This window comes from Gopherus flavomarginatus, chromosome 3 (assembly GCF_025201925.1).
Source record: "Gopherus flavomarginatus isolate rGopFla2 chromosome 3, rGopFla2.mat.asm, whole genome shotgun sequence".
Lineage (NCBI taxonomy): Eukaryota > Metazoa > Chordata > Testudines > Testudinidae > Gopherus > Gopherus flavomarginatus.
The window spans coordinates 255,899,815-255,918,725 of NC_066619.1; the positions used below are offsets into that span (position 1 = coordinate 255,899,815).

The 18,911-nt window shown below is 39.8% G+C and overlaps 1 protein-coding gene across 2 annotated transcripts; it reads right to left on the reverse strand.

Moving 5' to 3' along the window:
• Positions 1-558: 558 nt before the first annotated feature.
• Positions 559-18,342, reverse strand: BST1 (bone marrow stromal cell antigen 1). Of its 2 annotated transcripts, none has more exons than XM_050947945.1 (9): positions 18,012-18,342; positions 15,797-15,926; positions 14,379-14,514; positions 13,737-13,819; positions 12,980-13,056; positions 9,354-9,446; positions 8,027-8,113; positions 7,418-7,477; positions 559-2,079 (listed from the first exon to the last, which is right to left on the reverse strand). In XM_050947945.1, the coding sequence occupies exons 1-9, from the start codon at positions 18,188-18,190 to the stop codon at positions 1,959-1,961; spliced, it is 966 nt and encodes a 321-aa protein (XP_050803902.1). In that variant the 5' UTR covers positions 18,191-18,342; the 3' UTR covers positions 559-1,958. The 2 variants fall into 2 exon arrangements, with proteins under 2 accessions (XP_050803902.1, XP_050803903.1); XM_050947946.1 differs by having other exon boundaries at positions 1,992-2,079; positions 7,405-7,477.
• Between the last annotated feature and the right edge of the window lie 569 nt (positions 18,343-18,911).

Sequence of the window (18,911 nt, forward strand, 5' to 3'; positions counted from 1 at the left end):
TGAATGGTTTAAATATCACTGTTGGCCAGGAATCTTATGCAACTCCAGCAGAATGGAGAGGGTTACTGCAGCTCCCCCAGAAACTAAAAACAATGGGGAGGAGGGGAGCTGATTGGAAAACCCAGTCTGAACCAGTATATGCACACCTCCCTGGAGTGGCATCTTTCTGGAGTTGTTTACTAACTGAGTGATTAAGAACATAAGAATGGCCATTTTGGGTCAGACCGATGGTCCATCTAGCCCAGTATCCACTGTCAGAAGACAGTAGCCATTCTTATGTTCTTAATCACTCAGATAGTAAAGACCTCCAGAGAGGTACTTCCCGCTGGGGAGGTATGCATATACCAATTCAAACTGGGTTTCTGGAGACCGACAGACAAAGCAAGGGCTTTTGATATAAAAAGGCTGCATTTAAACTGACTAAGGACTTTCATTCTGATCCAGCAAACGGAAAGAGTATCCTGTCTATGGGCAACCCCAATGGTTGCTGAAGCTTGGAAAGATTTTGGCCTGCTAGGGCCCCATAAGACTGATGGGTGACGCCCGGTACATTCAGTGTGTATTTAAATCTGTTTATTGTTTTAATATGTTTTCTCCAAAATGCTTTTATCTTTAACAATAAAGGTGCTTGCTCAGAAAGAGTTGTGTGGTAATTTGTAACTGCTGACAATATACTGTTGATAGCCCTCAGAGAGAGAGAGAAAAGCACAGGCGCTGACCTTTAGGTAGACTGCTTGCTGGGGATATCACAGTGTAAGGCAGGGAGCTGTTCAGCCTTAAAACCCTAGGTCAGAAGGGAGTGGGGCAAGGATCCCTGCCCAGAAACAAGTGATTCCTGGAGACCTGACTGGGAACTCCTGGAGTGGACCACAGAGGGGAGGATACAGGTGTAGTTACCTAAAACTGTGACAGTTAGTACTTACTTAGCGCTCTAAACCAGGGGTGGGCAAACTTTTTGGCTTGAGGGCCGCATCAGGTTTCATAGATTGTATGCAGGGCTGGTTAGGGGAGGGGGCCTCTACCTCCTATCTGCCCCCCAAGGGACTCCTGCCCCATCCAACTTCCCATGTCTGCTGACTGCCCCCGGACCTCCACCAGCCCATCCAACCCCGCTTTTATTCCTGATGGCCTCCCTCCCCCAGGACCCCTGCCACATCCAATCTTCCCTTCTCCCAGAAAGCAACCAGTTGAGGAACTCTGATAGTGATGGATATAGTGCATGTGAAAACAATGGGCCAAATTCTCCACTGCCTTACTCCTAGTTTTGTTATTTACGCTTGTACAAAGTGAGTTTAAAATGCTACCCATTCACACAAGGGATAGCATTTTACATCCCATCTGCACTCACTTCAAAGAGGTGCAGATAACACAAGGTGCATGGCAGGGGAGAATGAAGCCCAAGGGAGAAGGAAGCCTTTTAAAAACAAGAAGGCAGTTTTTAAAATGGATCCAAAAATGGGTGGGGAGACAATGAAGCTATTTGTGAATAGGGGCAGGGCTGCCCAGAGGATTCAGGGGGCCCGGAGCAAAGCAATTTTGGGGGCCCCTTCCATTAAAAAAGTTGCAATACTATAGAATACTATATTCTTGTGGGGGCCCTGTGGGGCCTGGGGCAAATTGCCCCACTGGGCCCTCCACCCCCCCCCCCCCAGGTGGCATTGAATAGGGGTGGTGTGGCCCTGGTTCCTGACAGGTGAATAAAAGGGCAGTACCATTCATCATGGGATTCTGGATAACTGGAATAAGTTGAGGCCACAGACAAGGAGGGAGTTACCCAGATGAGGAGAGAGGAAGGCATGGATGAAGCTTCCAGCAGCAGAGGAGTCAAAGGCAATGTTACATAAGTTATAACAGGCAGACTTGCAATCACAGGAATTAAGGGAGGAATTACATTCAGAGACAGGATAATGCCAAACTTACAGACAATGGAGGCAAACAGAAGGATTGAATTACATACATTAATTCAGTGGGTTAAAGCAGATCTCAAAAACAAATGCTACAAAAATAGTATAAATGAGCCTGCTCCGGCTGCCGCCTCTGTCTGGAGATACAAGTCCTCTTTGTGTTGAAGGTGCAGAGCTGAAGAAAAGAAAAGAAAAACAGGATGCTAAGTACATATCCTTTTAAATACCAGAGCTTTGTAGGCAGGTCTGAAGTCCAAAAGTTAAGCTGAACATTCAGTTCCAGAAATCTTTGTACAGTGACTCTTAGTGCTGCTCAGCTGTCATGGTTTTCTAAACAGGATATCTGTGTGCATCCTTAGTAACAGCCTGCATTTGGAGTGCTTTCTTCTGATGTTTGTACGCCACCTAATGGTCAATTTCAATGACAATGGAAGCCTGAGATCCTCACAAGAGCCACAGCCAAGTGTAGAGAGGGGTGAAAGGGCATTTATCCACCTTTGGCCTTCCAGCATTCTGAGGTTGAGCATGGCCCCCAGCGTAAGTTAGAGTGGTGCCACACAGCAGCTTCTGGTCACTGCCATTCCTGCTCTGACATGGCCACTTCCCTCAGAATGCCTATGTGACAGGGATTTTAAGTGCAGAATAAAGCCACCTAAATCACTTTACCTGACCAATGTGCTGAGGTTATTGCCTACACAACACTTAAGCCATCTGTTCAGCTGCTTTATGGCACTGAACCACTGTAAGAGAGGCTGCAGTAGAGCCTGTAATAAAGACCTGAATATCTAGTTTCAATGTTTATTCTTTAAATGTTAGTTGTGCTCTTGACTGGAATGTGTCTTTAATAATAAAACAACAATTTCTGTACAAGCTATTTGTCGAATTAAATTATCAGCATATTTAATAATTGGGATCTATTCATGGAGTTAACAAAATCTGGAAAGGTAGTCAGAAAAAATTTCAAATAACCTAGGCATTCAAACAAATCACAATCTGCTTGGTGGATCTTACTGTTGCAGATTTTTAAGTTACTGCTCCATAGGGGTATCTTTTTGCTTTGATTTCTAAAAAATAAATAAATAAATTTAAAAAAAAATAATGAAGATATACCTATCTCCTAGAACTGGAAGGGACCCTGAAGGGTCATTGAGTCCAGCCCCCGCCTTCACTAGCAGAACCAAGTACTGATTTTGCCCCAGATCCCTAAGTGGCCCCCTCAAGGATTGAATTCACAACCCTGGGTTTAGCAGGCCAATGCTCAAACCACTGAGCTATCCCTCCCCTCTCATTTTAGCCTACTCGTATCTCAAATGGAGCAGCAACTGGGCAGCTATCACCACTCAGAGTGTCATATGGGATGCCCTTGTTCCTAGTCATCACCAGTGGTGAGAGCTGTGGGGGTTATGCAATGATGTGGAGGAAGGCCATTGTGGTGGGCGTTGAAGCCAAGGGCACAGGCCGTGGTGAAGCTGCCACAGGTGTGGAACTCAGTGGTAGTAGCAAATATTCAAATGAGAACTTAGAAGGCTAAAGTGGAGAAGGTTCCATGTGAACAGCAGTTGAGCATGCGTCAGCATTTCAGTATGATCACACACAGCTGAATATAAAAGAAGGTGTAGAAAGCTTAGGAGGGATGTAACAAGGAGGGGAAGTAAGACCTATTCTTGCAAGGCAGGTTAGTGGGAGTTGAGGTTTTTAGTAACATGCAGAATCAGGGCCAGCACAAGGAAGGTGCTCTGTTAATACAGACATGTTCAGAGACTGTGGTGATTGTGGTCATATAAGTATTGATACAGATAGAAGGGAACAGGTGGCTGGTCCCTGCTTGCAGTGACAGGTAGTACTGAAGAGATGGTATGCTCAGACCTTAGGTGAAAAGAACAAGACACTAACTGTTTCCAAAAGGTTTCCTATCCAGATTTCCTCAGTTAAGGAATGTGCCCACAACACAAGACGTTGAATAATATGGTCTAAACCCATGCAGAAGAGAGAAATGACTGGAGGATAGCTAATGTGATGCCAGTTTTAAAAAAAAGGCTCCAGAGGCAATCCTGGCAATTACAGGCCAGTAAGCCTAACTTCAGTACCAGGCAAATTGGTTGAAATTGCAGTAAAAAACAGAATTTTCAGACACAGAGATGAACTTGATATGTTGGGGAAGAGTCAATGTGGTTTTTGTAAAGAGAAACCATGCCTCACCAATCTACTAGAATTCTTTGGGGGGGTCAACAAGCATGTGGACAAGGGTGATCCAAGGGATCTAGTGTACTTAAGACTTTCACCAAAGGCTCACCTCACCAAAGGCTCTTAAGCAAAGGAAGCAGTCGTGGGTTAAGAGAGAAGGTCCTCTCATGGATCAATAACTGGTTAAAAGATAGGAAACAAAGGATAGGTATAAATGGTCAGTTTGCAGAATGGAGAGAGGTGGTGTACTCTCTGGGTCTGTACTGGGACCTATACTGTTCAAAATATAAAATATCCATAAATGATCTGTAAAAAGGTGTAAACAGTGAGATGGCAAAATCTGCAGATGATACAAAACTACTCAAGAAAGTTAAGTCCAAAGCAGACTGAAAAGAGTTAAAGGGATCTCACAAAACTGAGTGACTGGGCAACAAAATGACAGATAAAATTCTATATTGATAAATGCAAAGTAATGCACATTGGAAAACATAATCCCAACTATACATATAAATGATGGGGTCAAAATTAGCTGTTACCACTCAAGAAAGAAATCTTGGAGTCATTGTGGATAGTTCTCTAAAAACATCCACTCAATATGCAACGGCAGTAAAAAAGTGAACAGAATGTTGGGAATCATTAGGAAAGGGATAGATAACAAGACAGAAAATATCATATTGCTTCCATATAAATACATGGTAAGCCCACATCTTGACTACTGCATGCAGATGTGGTCTCCCCATCTCAAAAAAGATATATTAGAATTGGAAAGGTACAGAAAAGGGTAACATAAATTATTAGAGGTATGGAACAGCTTCTGTATGAGAAGAAATTAATAAGACTGGGACCTTTCTGCTTGGAAAAGAGATGACTAAGAGGAGATATGATAGAGGTCTTTAAAATCATGACTGCTGTGGAGAAATTAAATAAGGAAGTGTTATTTATTTTTTCTCTTAACACAAGAACCAGGGCCTCCCAAAGGACTTAGGGGGCCTGGGGTCTTCGGCGGTGGGGGGCCCCCACTTCGTTGGTAATTCGGTGGCGGGGGGGGGGTCCTTCTGCTCCAGGACCCACTGCTGAAGTGCCCCGAAGACCCGCGGTGGGGCCCCCCCATCGCTGAATTACCGCTGAAGCAGGCCCGGTAATTCGGCAGCGGGGGGTCACGGAAGGACCCCCCCACTGCCAAAGACCTGGAACGGAAGAAGCTCCAGGGGCCTGGGGCCCGCGAGAATTTTTTGGGGCCCCTGAAGTGAGTGAAGGCCCCCGCTCCAGGGGCCCCGAAAAACTCTCATGGGGGCCCCTGCGGGTCCTGGGACCTGGGGAAATTGCCCCACTTGCCCTCCTCTCTGGGCGGCCCTGACAAGAACTAGGGGTCACCAAATGAAATGAACAGGCAGCAGGTTTTAAAACAAACAAAAGGAAGTATTTGCTCACACAACCCATAGTCAACCTGTGGAACTCTGCCAGATGTTGTGAAGGCCACGACTATAACAGAGTTAAAAAAAGAACTAGATAAGTTCATGGGGGATAAGTCCATCAATGGCTATTAGCCAGGATAGGCAGGGATGCAAAACCATGCTCAGAAGTGTCCCTAGAATCTGTTTGCCAGAAGCTGGGAATAGGCAATGGGATGGATCATTTGAACTTGTTTTGTTCATTCCCTCTGAAGCACCTGGCACTGGCACCTGTCAAAAGACAGGATACTAGGCTAGATGGACCACTGGTCTGACCCAGTCTAGCCATTCTTAAATCATCCATTAAGAACTCAGAGCTTCCAAAAGGAAAGCCCTGTTAAGCTCAGATTTCTCCAGCTAGCTAATATTGTCAGTTTGTTCAGAAAATTACTGGGTTTTTGGGGCTGTGGGTTTCACAAGTTGGGTAGAGACTGGCAATCACAATTTATTTTCCACTTAGGAGCAAAAGCTTTGGCAATCACTCAGAGAATAAGAAATCCATTTCTTTTAAATCACATCAGCTCATACGATATTACAACCCTGTATATGGTATACAGCAATAAATAAATGTCTCTGTAAGCTTGGAACAGGTTGGTTTCATGATCTGCTCCCTCAACACAATCTGCTCAGATTGATGTGAGCATTTGCTGTCTCTCAAATGCTGTTTTCACATACTCAGTGGTTGGTGCCAGGACATAATTTTGGATGATGGAACCAAATGGAACACTCTTGCGACTGTCACATGCCAAGACAGGGAAAAGCTATCCAATAGAGAACACTGCTGGGGCAGAACACCACTACCAGTTTCTCTAAGATACAGGATCTTTAAATATGAATCTTATATCAAAGGCACATGGAAGCACTATCCCTGCAATCTCATGCGTATCCTTCTCTTCCTTGTGCTGAGTGAAGTGCTCTTGGAATACCTATTCAGTGCAGGAGAGGGTAGAGTGTGCCCAACCCAGAAGCAATAGCATTCTTCTGCTGCCTGATGGTGGGGGAGCCATGTGATGTTGAACACTAGATGGACCTATGTATTCTGTGCTTGACGCACAAACCCAATTTCTGTATATTATATACTTGTCCTAGGCCAATGGATTATCACTACAAAATATAGGTCACTTAGGAGATATGACCGCCTTAATCACCTGAGCTCAAATTCAGCACTAGATATTTGTTTTTTTCCTTTCAACCTCAGGAGTTTCTGTGCTGGGGAACATTTTTGTAGTTAATACAAAGAATTCTTCTCCCCACCCCTTGGGTTAAATTTATCTGTGATGTACTTTGCTAGACTTACAGCAAAGATGAATGTGTCTACTTATGCTTAAGTTTCCATATGTTTCTCATAAAAGTGTACTGGTGAAATATAAGCTCTCTGAATGTTTGGATATGAATACTGTTAACTTTCAATTCCCAATTTCAAGGAGGTACATTGTACATAATTGGACAGGTGCTGTTATTTTGATTTGCAGTCTTATATTTGATTTATGATCTCAATTTTATTGGAGAAAGTTAGAAATGCAAAATTTGCTTTCCATGAACAATGAGTATTTGTGAGAGATACTTGATTCTAAGAGTTATGCTCATGCAATCAGTGGATAGCAATATACCATGCGGTCTGTGTGTTCAATCAAAACTAATCAACACTGCTTTAATTATGAATAACAGATACTTGCAATTAAGTGCTTGTGCACAATTTATAGAGCAGGAATTGTTTCTTGAATAATTTCAAAATAATATCTTTCAATACAGCTGTCATGGACAAATTGCAATCAGTAGGACAGGTGAAATCTGTTGAATAAATTATTAGCTGTGTATTATTCATTTGGCTCTAATGGCGTAGAAATTGGATTGATTTTATTTACCATGTTTACTTACAAAACCATGGAACAATCAGAATGATTAAGATAATCCAGGCACTTTAACAGCAGTACAGATCTGTAACAAAATTATTTTATTTAGCATCACTCAGTAAGAAAACTAAGCAAAATAAAAGAGGAAGTGAAACAAATTGAATGATGTTATAAAATGAAAAGATGCACAATTTGGATGCCTAAACCTTCCTTTTTTAATGGTATTTAATTTAGAATGAAGCTCTGGGTATCACAGTAAGTACAGCTACCATAAGTAATTCTGCAGACATGAGAAGGGAATATTAATGTATAACTGTTGTTCAGATTTTAATTTCCTATTTGAACTGATAGCTCTAAGTGGAAGGGACCATGCCGTCTTCTGTGTCTGATATTGAGTGAGGACGCTGTTGCATTTAATAACAAAATTACAAACTGTACGATTGCCATATCAAGAGGTGTCCTGAAATAGCTGAGGAAGGTGGCATTATCACTTCCAGAAGTCAATTTCTTACCAAAGCTACACCATAGTAGATTAGTGGGTCTGCAGTATGGGAATACTCATGGGTAGAAGTAGGTTAAAATTTCTGAAAAACCCTAGCAAATACCTCATATTTATTAAAGAAATTCCACTTACTTGTAATTGTCAATGCAGGTGATGTCATAACCCATGGTTTTGAGTCTCTCTTCTAGTATTTGTACACTGCCTCTCCCACAGGAATCCCTGTAAAAAGAGATCTGTTAACAAAGTCTTGTATTAGTTAACTGTTCATTTTGCTATGCACAATAGTGTCCATAGTATCAATTGTTATGGCAGCTAGGGCTTTAATTGCAGAACCTTAATGTTCTACAACTGGAGCAGATTTTTTTTAGGGAATATAATAGTAGTTTATAGGAGAATTTCAGCAAGCTGGCCAGACTGGTATCTTGCAGCCAAACAGCAATTCCCTAAAAAAACAAGTCTACCACCAGCTGCCTGTTGGACTAATACAAATATAGGGGGCCTGATTCTCCAGTACGTTGTATGTTGTACACTCATTTATACCTGTGCAATGTGGATGTAAAATGCTACCAAATCAGAATTCACCATACACTTGCATCAGTGGTAGTGTTTTATATTTACTTTGCAACAACTGGAACTTTGGCCACAGCCCCTTTGGACTCCACAGGCTGTACCTGAGTCCTTCCTTAATCACTTAGAACCCCTGCTGTTGGACATGAACATTCAGATCTAAACTCCAATAATGGAGTGCTTCCCTGACCACCTCAACTCCTGTGGCTGGATAAAAATTTACTTCAATTAACTAATAAAACAGTAATGGCTGATCAAGAGTTTTGGTCCAAATAAGCTTCTTGAAAAGTGCTGATGAATATTTAAATCTCCCAGGATTGCAGAATCAGGCTGGAAATCTCCCAAGTTCAGGCTCTCAAAACTACTAGTAGTTCTTGTTGTTGGATTGATCACAAGTACTATGAGAAGAGACCTTCTTATGGCATTTCACCACTTTCTAATTTCCAGAACCATGGACTGTAGAGAGGTGTAAAACTGAAAAATAATGCACTGGGGACAGTGAAAAGACATTTTTCAAATCTCAGAGTTTGATTTGGGATTTAGATGGTTCTTATTTAGTCTAACCTGTATTCGCCTTGCCCTCACTTAAGGCCTGCTTCCATAACATCTTCTTACACAGACCTACTGACTCAGCAGATTTAGGGCTTTACATTATTTTTGATTGTGCCTAATTCTAGTCACATCAACTTTATATTTTAAAAAGACGGTACACTCTCCAAGAAAGGCACTGTAGTTCCTTTTGTGTTTGGAATGCATCAAACACATTGAGTGTTACTGAAACGTAATAGTAATAGAGAAAAATAAAGTGAAAGCTGTAAAACAGATTCAAAACAGGAAAAACAAGATTAGGGGGTTTTTTTTTGTTTGTTTTTTTTTAAGACCTATAACTTACAAGTCAGGTCCCCCAATGTCATCCATGACCCAGATTTCAATTCGTGAAATTCTGTCTTTTTGGAAGTTAGGCACTTCATAGTCTGCAAAAAAACTGGTTAAAGAAAACAAATATTTAAAACAACATAGAACAGAAAAGATCTTTTTCCTTCTCAGTAACCAGGGCTCTAATTCTGTTCCCATTGATTTCAATGGGAGATCTGGGTCCAGATCATTTTTACCTATCGTTTCTTTTGGGCTCATTATCAGAGATAGAACCAAGATACAAAATTCTGATTCCAATTTTGAGTATTCCCAAAGTTTGTGGGTCTATGGATCCTAAGTTTGTTTTATTGATTGTTGATCTTAGCAGGATGGAGCAGGAATAAAACCCTATTAATAAAGATGTGAGTGGAATAAGGGTTTAAAATGCAGCACTTATAACAAACAGCTAGGTATTTAGTAAAAAACAAAAGCAAAAAACCCTACAAGAGCAGCCTTTCTTCAGGCACAGCATGGGATTTGTTTTTTAAAATAGAAGGAAGAGTAACAACCACAAGACAAATATATTAGTAGATATAAAATCACAGCAGTAAGTCAAAAGGGTATAAAATAACTAGCATGGGAACAATTAAGACCATAAGAGAGGGTTTTGGTTGTTTTTTTTTAAATCTGTCCATTCTGACATGGGAAGAATCCTCCATAGGCAGGTTTGCTGTTTGTTAAATACAGTAATATTCAAAAGTCCAGGTATAGGAGGGCCAAATTCTCTGCTGGAATAATTCCACTGAAGTCAACAGAGTTACACCAACTGATCTCACATCTGACAGGAGTATGTAAATAGTGAAATATTAAACCAGATTTTCCATTTTACATATAATCAGCCTTACTGCTGCAAGGTTAAGGTCTATTGTTTTAGGGAGTGATTTATCAGAGCAGTTTGAGTCATTAAGATGAGGTAATTTTTTACTGGCAAAGAGTAGAGGACGTTATCTGTATTTATGTTGTGTGACTTTCCTGTCATAAGTTCTGAGAACTTTTGTACCAGAAAAAAAGGTCTTCTATATTCTTGTGTCTAAGTCTTTCTCACTGCTAGTTGTACTATCGAAGGCATATCCAAAAATAATTTCAATTAAACTGATGATGGCCTAATGAAAAAAAATGTCTTTAAATAGAATAATAAAAGCACAAAGTGTGAGTTTAGAGGTCTCCAAATCTAATGGAGGGTGCCAAATCAAAAGGAACCATTTAACATATTGCATTAAAATGTGTTCTAAGGCATTGGTCTTAAAAAAAACAAAACAAAAATTTATAAATTAAGGATTTGGGCCTGATTTTGAATGAAGTCTCATCCCAGCTTTCTTGTTCATGCATGTAATTATGCTAGGGCAAATAATGATGGGTGCAATTATGTGCAGGAGAAACTGATGTAACTTAGATCATATAAGTTAGATGTCTAATTGCTTGATATAAAGGCAGCTGAATGATAATGTGTTGTGTCTGCATAACTCTGCCAAAAAAAAAAAAGCCACCTGTGATTATTTGCATCTACAGTTGTTTTTTGAAAATCTGGCCCACTGTCTTTTGAAATATAGTTTGTCTTGACAGAAGAGAGCAAGGATTCTACAGGAATTTTTTGAAGTATTTTGATTTCTATATTGTACCAGCTATATAGCCTAGAACAGAAGAAATTTTAGGCCAAAATAGACCACTATGATTATCTTATCTGAAATCCTGCAGAATACAGATCACAGAATTTCACATAGTAATTCTTGCAGTGGAGAGAATTATTTTTACATACTACATAAGTGAACACTATTACACTCAATAACCTGTGGTTGAACTCCTGCATATCTTTTAGAAAGACATTTAGTATTGATTAAAGACTCCAAGCAATGAAGATTTTGCTTCTTTCCTTGATAGTCTGTTCCAAAGGTTAAACTGAGAGTATTATGTTGGACAAGAATGGTTGTTTTAACCGCTATTAAATTAATCACAACATACTGTCTCAAAAAGGAATAGATTTAATTTGTGCCAAGGGAAGTCACCTGCTCTAATCATCATTCAAATACGAGCTGTATTCCCTGTGCCGACCTATAGAATTAGACTGTCACTTGGACCTCAGAATTTGCTAAAACCTCTCTCTGTTTATCAGAAGTCTCTATTCCTTTTCCTTGTGATTTGTGAATTACCTAATATTGGAGAGCAAATGAATCAGGCCTTGTGTATAGCAACACAAGCAGCTACTTGGGACCTGGTTTTTTTTTGTTTTGTTTTGTTTTTTCTTTTGGAGTCTCCCTGTGTTTTGTTTTCTCATTTAGGCCTAATTAAGCAAAGAACTTAAGCTTTGTCAAGTTCCACTTCAGTTAAAAATAAACAAGTGCTTATAGTTAAGCATGTGCTTTGCTGAACTGACATCTTGACAAGTGTGGCATTCCATCTCCAGGGAATCAGTGGTCCCAGAGAGTCAAAGCTATTAATGTGACTGTTACTTTACAGCATCAAGAGTTCTAAACAGGATTTGGGGTTCCAAGGATAGAGATCTCAGCCCGCTTAGTCTCATGGCAACAGTCATCTTTAAAAACCTTTAAAAACAAAAAAGGGGAGAAAAAACAGTAAAGATAGAAAATCCAGCTCCTGTCTTTGATGCTGACTCTTGTTAGCCATCTCACTGTTGGAGAAACACAAATGCAGCACACAATCTTATCAGCCACTTGGAGACCTGGCAAACTTGTACCAGAGTAGGGCTGTTTAAGGCATTGCTTTTAGCTGCCTTGGTGGTCACTGCTTCAGAACAGTGTGGCAAAAGATGCCTTTGTCTTGGCCTGCTAACCCAGACTCTTTTTAAACAGGCAAAAAGAGAGAAATAGGAAAGAGAAGGCAAGGAAGGAAAAAAGACACTTGAGGGAGGAGAGGAGAGTGAAAAACCAAGTTTCACATTCCATGTGGTGTTCAGGATTTAGTGGAAATTGATGAAGTTGCTGAAGTATCTAATCTGGGTCTCTCTCTGTTCTGGTCAGGTCAGGACAGCGCTCTCTGATCAGGGTAATGCAGGCCCAATAGTGTAACAGTAGATTCCTAGGATCTCATGAGACAATGGGGGTGGCAGCCATGATAGTTGAACTCTCTCCTTTCAGTCTCCTGTCCTCTTGCATTTTGATCTCTTTCTCCCAAAGTCTCCTTTAAGGACCGTAAAATGGGGTGATGGGTGGAATCACCCTTCCATGTCATCATTTTGTCTTCCAGTTAGGCCTACTTTCTGACATGGCAATTTTCATCCATTAATTTCAGATTTCATTCTTCTCTTGTTTACTCATCATAATCTCAACACAGTCCTTGGGTGGTATCAGTAGACGTTTTTGTTTGGACTAATTCAGTGTTTTTGCTTTTATAAACAATGTTGTATAACAGCCTAGTTTTACTTCTGTTGCCTTTGACAAATTAGAATACAGAACTCTGCACAACAAGCACCCAAGGGTTTTCTAAAATTTTACTCCAGGTCTAGTTAAAAAAAAATATTGGCTTTGAGGCCACAGACTTCTGAAAATTATTCAGTTCCACAGCTTTGTGTGGTACAATAGCCAAACGTTTGATTTTTTCTCAATCAAACTCTAAAATATTAACACAGCATTATTTTATTTCTCTTACCCTTTGACTGGATAGGCACCCCCTATCGCAGAACCATTCAGCATAACGTATATTACCCCAGAGCTCTGCTTTGCATACTGCAATAGATAACAGAAGATTATTCTTTATAATATCCCCTGTAGATTTTTATATACAGATTGGTGCTTTAACTAAGTAGTCATGGCCAGTGGCAGGGGCCATAAGTGAAAATGCCCAAGTTGCAAAACCACCATCAAAACTGGTTAACTAGTTGGCAGTTGCAGTAGAGAGGACCAGAACTTAATGGCTATAAAAGGTGATCTGTCTTCTCAACCCTAGAAGTGGTCCCTCCATGGCAAGGTTGGTGCAAGAGGCTTCACATGGTCTGTGCTCCAAGTCAAATCACTGAGCTGGGGGATGCAGGCCAATCAGCACCCGTCCCTACAGCTGGCCAATAGGTGCCATAGACTATAAGGGGTGTGTAGGGGAGGAGGGAGGAGCTACTCAGTGTCCCTCATTGAGTGTCTCCCTCTCTTGCTGCTGGAGCCCTCTTTCACTGTCTGCCCAGTCATCTTCCTCCAACCACTGAGGTGGGTGGGTAGGTGGCATTTTTAACACACAAGGTAGTTAACCTTATGTTTTTCCTCCTTACATCACACCTTTAAGTTCTAGTCAATACAAGGCCTTAAGGGTATGCCTATGCTAGAGGTAAAAACTCCAGAAAAAATATTTTTGGCCCTACTAAAGCTTTCTGAACTATCCATGGACATGCTTAATGAATGTAAACTGTATGATTTACAGTGATTGATGCAATCTTCCAGAAAGATTCTACTGCATTATTTTCACACTCTTCTGTGTTAGGGCAGGAATCATAATTAAATCCTGTGGGAAGAAACACAGTGCTCATTATTAAAGATATGATGACAGGTGGGAAAAGAAAATCCAAAGTGGCTTTAAAATATATATTGTATGTGTTTTTTGTTCTAGGTTCTGCATGGTTGGAGAACCAATAGGATATACATCCATGACAGTACTGCACCATTTCTCTCTTCCTTTTCACTAGCCCTTACATTTTGTACAAACAATGACATGCTATGGTCTCAAAGCACAGTCTGTGGAAACTGCTCTAACTCATGTCATGAAACTGGTCTGGTGCACAGAAAGCCCCAGGATCCGGGAAATGAAAAGGTGACGTAAATCCACCATTGCAACACCTCCGTCCAAATTTCAGAGTGTGTGCTTCAACTGCAGTTGAAGTGTAAACGTCTATACAGTACAAGCCAGTAGAGAATCAGGACACTCACCCACATAACCAGGAGTAACTCCCCTGAAGTATGAGAGCAGAATCAGACCCATATCTCCAATACAAAGCAATCACTATCTTTTTAGCCCCACCATGAATTTATAACAAACTTTTTATTATCATCATTTCTTGTCTGACCAGTATCGTTTGCTTGTCCACACCAGTTCAGGAAATCTCCAAATGAACCAATTAAAGTATCACACAGAGGCATGTAGCGACGAGTTCTATCAGAATAGCTGGTGACCAGCAGATGGTTATTTTCCCAGAACAGAGACTAAGGAAAGAAAACAAAACAAAAAAAAACCTGTCTTTTGGATGTGTGTGCATGATGCCATCACTGCTGCGTGGCTGGGAAAACATTTTAAATCATGTTTTGAAATTATTTCTAAATACTTCAGAATCTCACAGATGGCTTGTTCTAATCAAACTAACATCAATTAAATATACTTCAACTAATAAAGTTTTAGGGACAAAGTTTTCACTCACAATGGCGTAAATCTGGCATAACTTGACAGTGGATTTTTTGGGGGGGATTTACACCACTGTGAGAACAGAGCTTGAGCCATAGAAAGACTCTAGGCCTCTAGAATTTGCCTGACTTGAGCTGACAGGTTTAGGAAAAGTTAGGCATATAGACACTAAGGACCTGTGTATATGGAGACTTAGTGTGCAGCAAGCCAGAGTGTGAAACTACAGTGCACTAAGTGACCATGTGGACCCTGCTGCCATGCACTGAAAGTAGCACTATGGAATTTCTAGTGTGTGGCAGCAGGGTCCACATGACCACTTTGTGTGTGGCAGGCTGGCATGCTGTAGATTTACTCCCCAACTTGCTGTGCACAAGTTGCCATTCAGACAAGCCCTAAATACAAGTAAAATAAAACTAAGGTCTGATCTACACTGTAAAATTAGATTGGCTTAACTACATGCCTTGTGCAATGTAATTGTCGACCTAAGCCCTGATGCAGACACTGATAAATGGTGGGAAAATTCTTCTGTCGACCTAGCTACTGCTTCTCAGAGAGGTGGATTTACTATAGCAATGGAAGAACCTCTCCTGTCCTTGTAATTTCTATACCACAATGGTGCAGCTGTGCCACTGTAGGGTTTCTAGTATAAACATACCCTTCACAATGGTGACATTGAAATTAGAGAGCTCACTTGACAGAGCTGAATTAAGATATTTACTCTTAAACATGCATAAGATAGGTTTTGAGGTTGGTTTAATTAAAGTGCTTTGAGGGCTTTTATACATTTTCAGCTGTTTAACTGGACACATACTTATCTGTAATAGTGCTGACCAGCTTAAAATCATAATTATTTGGCTGCAACTTCAGTATTGTAGCAAATAATTATAAACCATATTACATCGCTCTGACACTTCATTGCTGTAGGGTCAAGGACTAAAACACTGGTTCTCAACCTTTTGGTCTGCAACCCACAAAGTGGTCAGAAAATCATTGCATGGTCCACCATATCAAATCTGGTCAATTTTGGAATGCTAAGTCAGGGGAGACATGATAGCTGATCATTAACATACAGTTGATAATCAGTACCTTGTTAGGTGGAATTGTGTGCAGTGCCAGGTTAATAAATAACTCATAGTCTGATGGTAAAATGTTGCAAGGATCCTTATTAATAAAAGCCTTTCTGAAAGCTTCCCATATCTCTGTACAGTTCTTCTCACTGTAATAATTAAAACAAATGGTAATATTATTTTGCCATGGCAGACCAGCAATATGTGCTTTGTTCACAACCTCCCACAATCCCCAAAAGGAAATAAAACTAAGGTTATTAAAGTGGGGGGAAGTTTTTGATAAACTAATGAAATCATTAGCCCATCAACTAGTATCTAAAACATGAGAATTTGGACTAGGATTATTCAGCTAGACTTTTACAATAATTCAGCAAATACCATGGATGGCATAGTATTCATAATGAGACTTGCTATGCAGTTCTGTAGAACTGGGATTTATCACTTAGAAATGTTCTAACCCCAAAAGAAGCATTTGTAGCAGAGTTTGGCCACAGCGATCAAAATCTCTAAGTGACCCTATATTACAACTGAAACATAGGATTCAAGGAGCTCATTATCCCTTTTTCTGCTAGATCAAAGACCCCTCTACTATAAGAAATTGCTTCCCTATGTAGGTACTTGTAGACTGTAATCAAGTCACCACTTAACATTTTCACTGACTTCAATAGGAATTTAAGTTTAGAAGTAAATGCCTGAACAATTCATTTACTGCATATTTTTCTTTTCATTGCTTGTTGTCTCATGTCTGAGCAGCATGTAATACAAAATCAAAAGTATTCTGATCCCCTACTGAAGGACCTAACCACATCAGCCATACCATCCGGGGCTCATTCACCTGCACCTCTACCAATGTGATATAAGCCATCATGTGCCAGCAATGCCCCTCTGCCATGTATATTGGCCAAACTGGACAGCCTCTATGCAAAAGAATATATGGACACAAATCTGACATCAGGAATCATAACGTTCAAAAAACAGTAGGAGAACACTTCAGTCTCTCTGGTCACTCGATAACAGACCTCAAAGTCACAATTCTTCAACAAAAAAATTTCACAAACAGAAGCTGCAGAACTGGAATTAATTTGCAAACTAGATATCATCAGATTAGGCCTGAATAAAGACTGGGAGTGGTTGGGTCATTACAAAACCTAAACTTAATTGCCTCAATACTAATTTCTCCCTACTTTTACTCACACCTTCTTGTCAACTGTCTGTAATGGGCCAATTTCTCCTCCCTTGGTATCCTGATAATTGATTTATCTCCTTAGACTGACTTAACACTTGGTAAAGCAACCCACATCCTTTCATGTATTATACCTGTTCCTGTATCTTTTACTTCATACATCTGATGAAATGGGTTCTAGCTCACAAAAACTTAAGCCCAAATAAATTTGTTAGTCCCTAAGGTGCCACAAGGACTCCTAGATTTATATCTATTACTTTCATTCTGATACTCTTTGTCACATTGTTTCTCCTTGTTTCTTTCTTCTAGAAATCTTTCTTAGTTTCTTTCCAGAAGCCTTCTGCTCTAATCTCCTTGGAACTAGCTTTTTGTTCTCCACCCTTCCTAGAAAATGTTATATTATTCAGAACAGATGAGTGTCTTAGAACAAGACACTTGTTTTTTTGTCAGAAAGGTGCATAAGCTTTGTTTTAATCTAAACATTCCAGTCAATGTTTAGTCTTTGTTTAAAACATGTTCTAATGAAACCCTGGGTCACACCAATTTCAGCTAAAATCCTATTTAAGTCTCATCTCACCAGTTCCAACATTTTCACCATTGTTATTCATATGGGTCCACAAGTCTATTGTATCATTCATTGGAACTAGAATTTAGGGTTAATGTAATACAATTTAAGTTACTATGAGAAACATGTCAATACGGCCAGGTTTTTGCTATCAAAAATTCACATGTTACAACATAAAGCATAAGAGCATTAAATTAAATATCCCATCCCTTTGACTTTTTTCATTAAGGTCCCTAAAGTATAAAAGAAAAGATCAGCTAAAACTTGAAGAATTCCTGACAATATTGCTCACTCCTCCCCTGCCCCAATCTCTTTAATATATTTATTTTTACCAGATTTCTTAAAAATGAATTTTGGATTTCTCAACAACTACAAAGCTGTTGGGTTCAACAGGACTACTCCTATGATTAAGACTGTCGTATCAGGCCCATGATTTGTAAAACCATTAAAGTGTGGAGACTGATTCAGAAAGAGAAGAGTACTTACCCAATACTTGGATTCACAATTCTAATATATTCATAACACCTTCCAATTACAATGCTCTCCAGGTTAGGTGTGGTACCTTCACCTTTCCATTTCTTCTTCCCATCTATTTCTGTGGGTTTAACGTAGTCTTTACTGAAAAGAAGACCTACTAACAGAGACAAGAAGAAGCTTTTCATCATGAAATTTTGAGAACCAAAATCATAAAGAAATAAAATAATCAAATGTTCAAATGGAAAAGAGAAGACTGCAGTTTTATGTTTGTGTATCAATATAGGCTGTGCACCAGCACTTAAATGATTCTAGGTGCAGAATCAGATAGAAAATGAACTTTACTGTGAAATGCAACAGCTTCCTGGAACTAGTGCAGGGCTAAAAGTCCTTAAAATATCCAGCTTGTAAAACTATTTGTACTATTGCCATCTTGTGACTATTAGATAATATTACATCCCCTCTAAACATATCACTAATGTACCATTAACAAAAATTCAGATTTGCTGAATACTCATTGCAATCCTACAATATACTGAACATGGCAATTTGCTCTAATGAAAATATTTTAATACCATTTAATTTCAAACAGTGTTACACCTCTTACATACCTTTTTCTACTGACTGCACAATTTGCTGAAATAACAATGTCAAGAATAAACAGAGAGACAAGATGAGTGAGGTAATATGTTTTATTAGTCCAATTTCTGTTGGTGAAAGAGACAAACTTCTGTCCCAAAGAAGTGCTCTGTGTAGCTTAAAAGCTTGTGTCATTCAGCAACAGAAGTTGGACCAATTAAAGATATTACCTCACTTACCTTGTCTTTAATATCCTGTGACCAACATGGCTACAACAATACTGCAAAGGGGGAACTGCAAAGGAACACACAACAATTAAAGCACTAACTTCAC

Excerpts from the sequence above, each read along its gene's own strand:
- BST1 (XM_050947945.1), bottom strand. The coding sequence starts at position 18,190 with ATGATGAAAAGCTTCTTCTTGTCTCTGTTAGTAGGTCTTCTTTTCAGT. Across the intron at positions 14,515-15,796 it reads ACACAATTCCACCTAACAAG|TCTCTGTTCTGGGAAAATAA; the intron begins GTACTGATTATC and ends TTCTTTCCTTAG. Across the intron at positions 8,114-9,353 it reads GACATTGGGGGACCTGACTT|GGATTCCTGTGGGAGAGGCA; the intron begins GTAAGTTATAGG and ends CTCTTTTTACAG.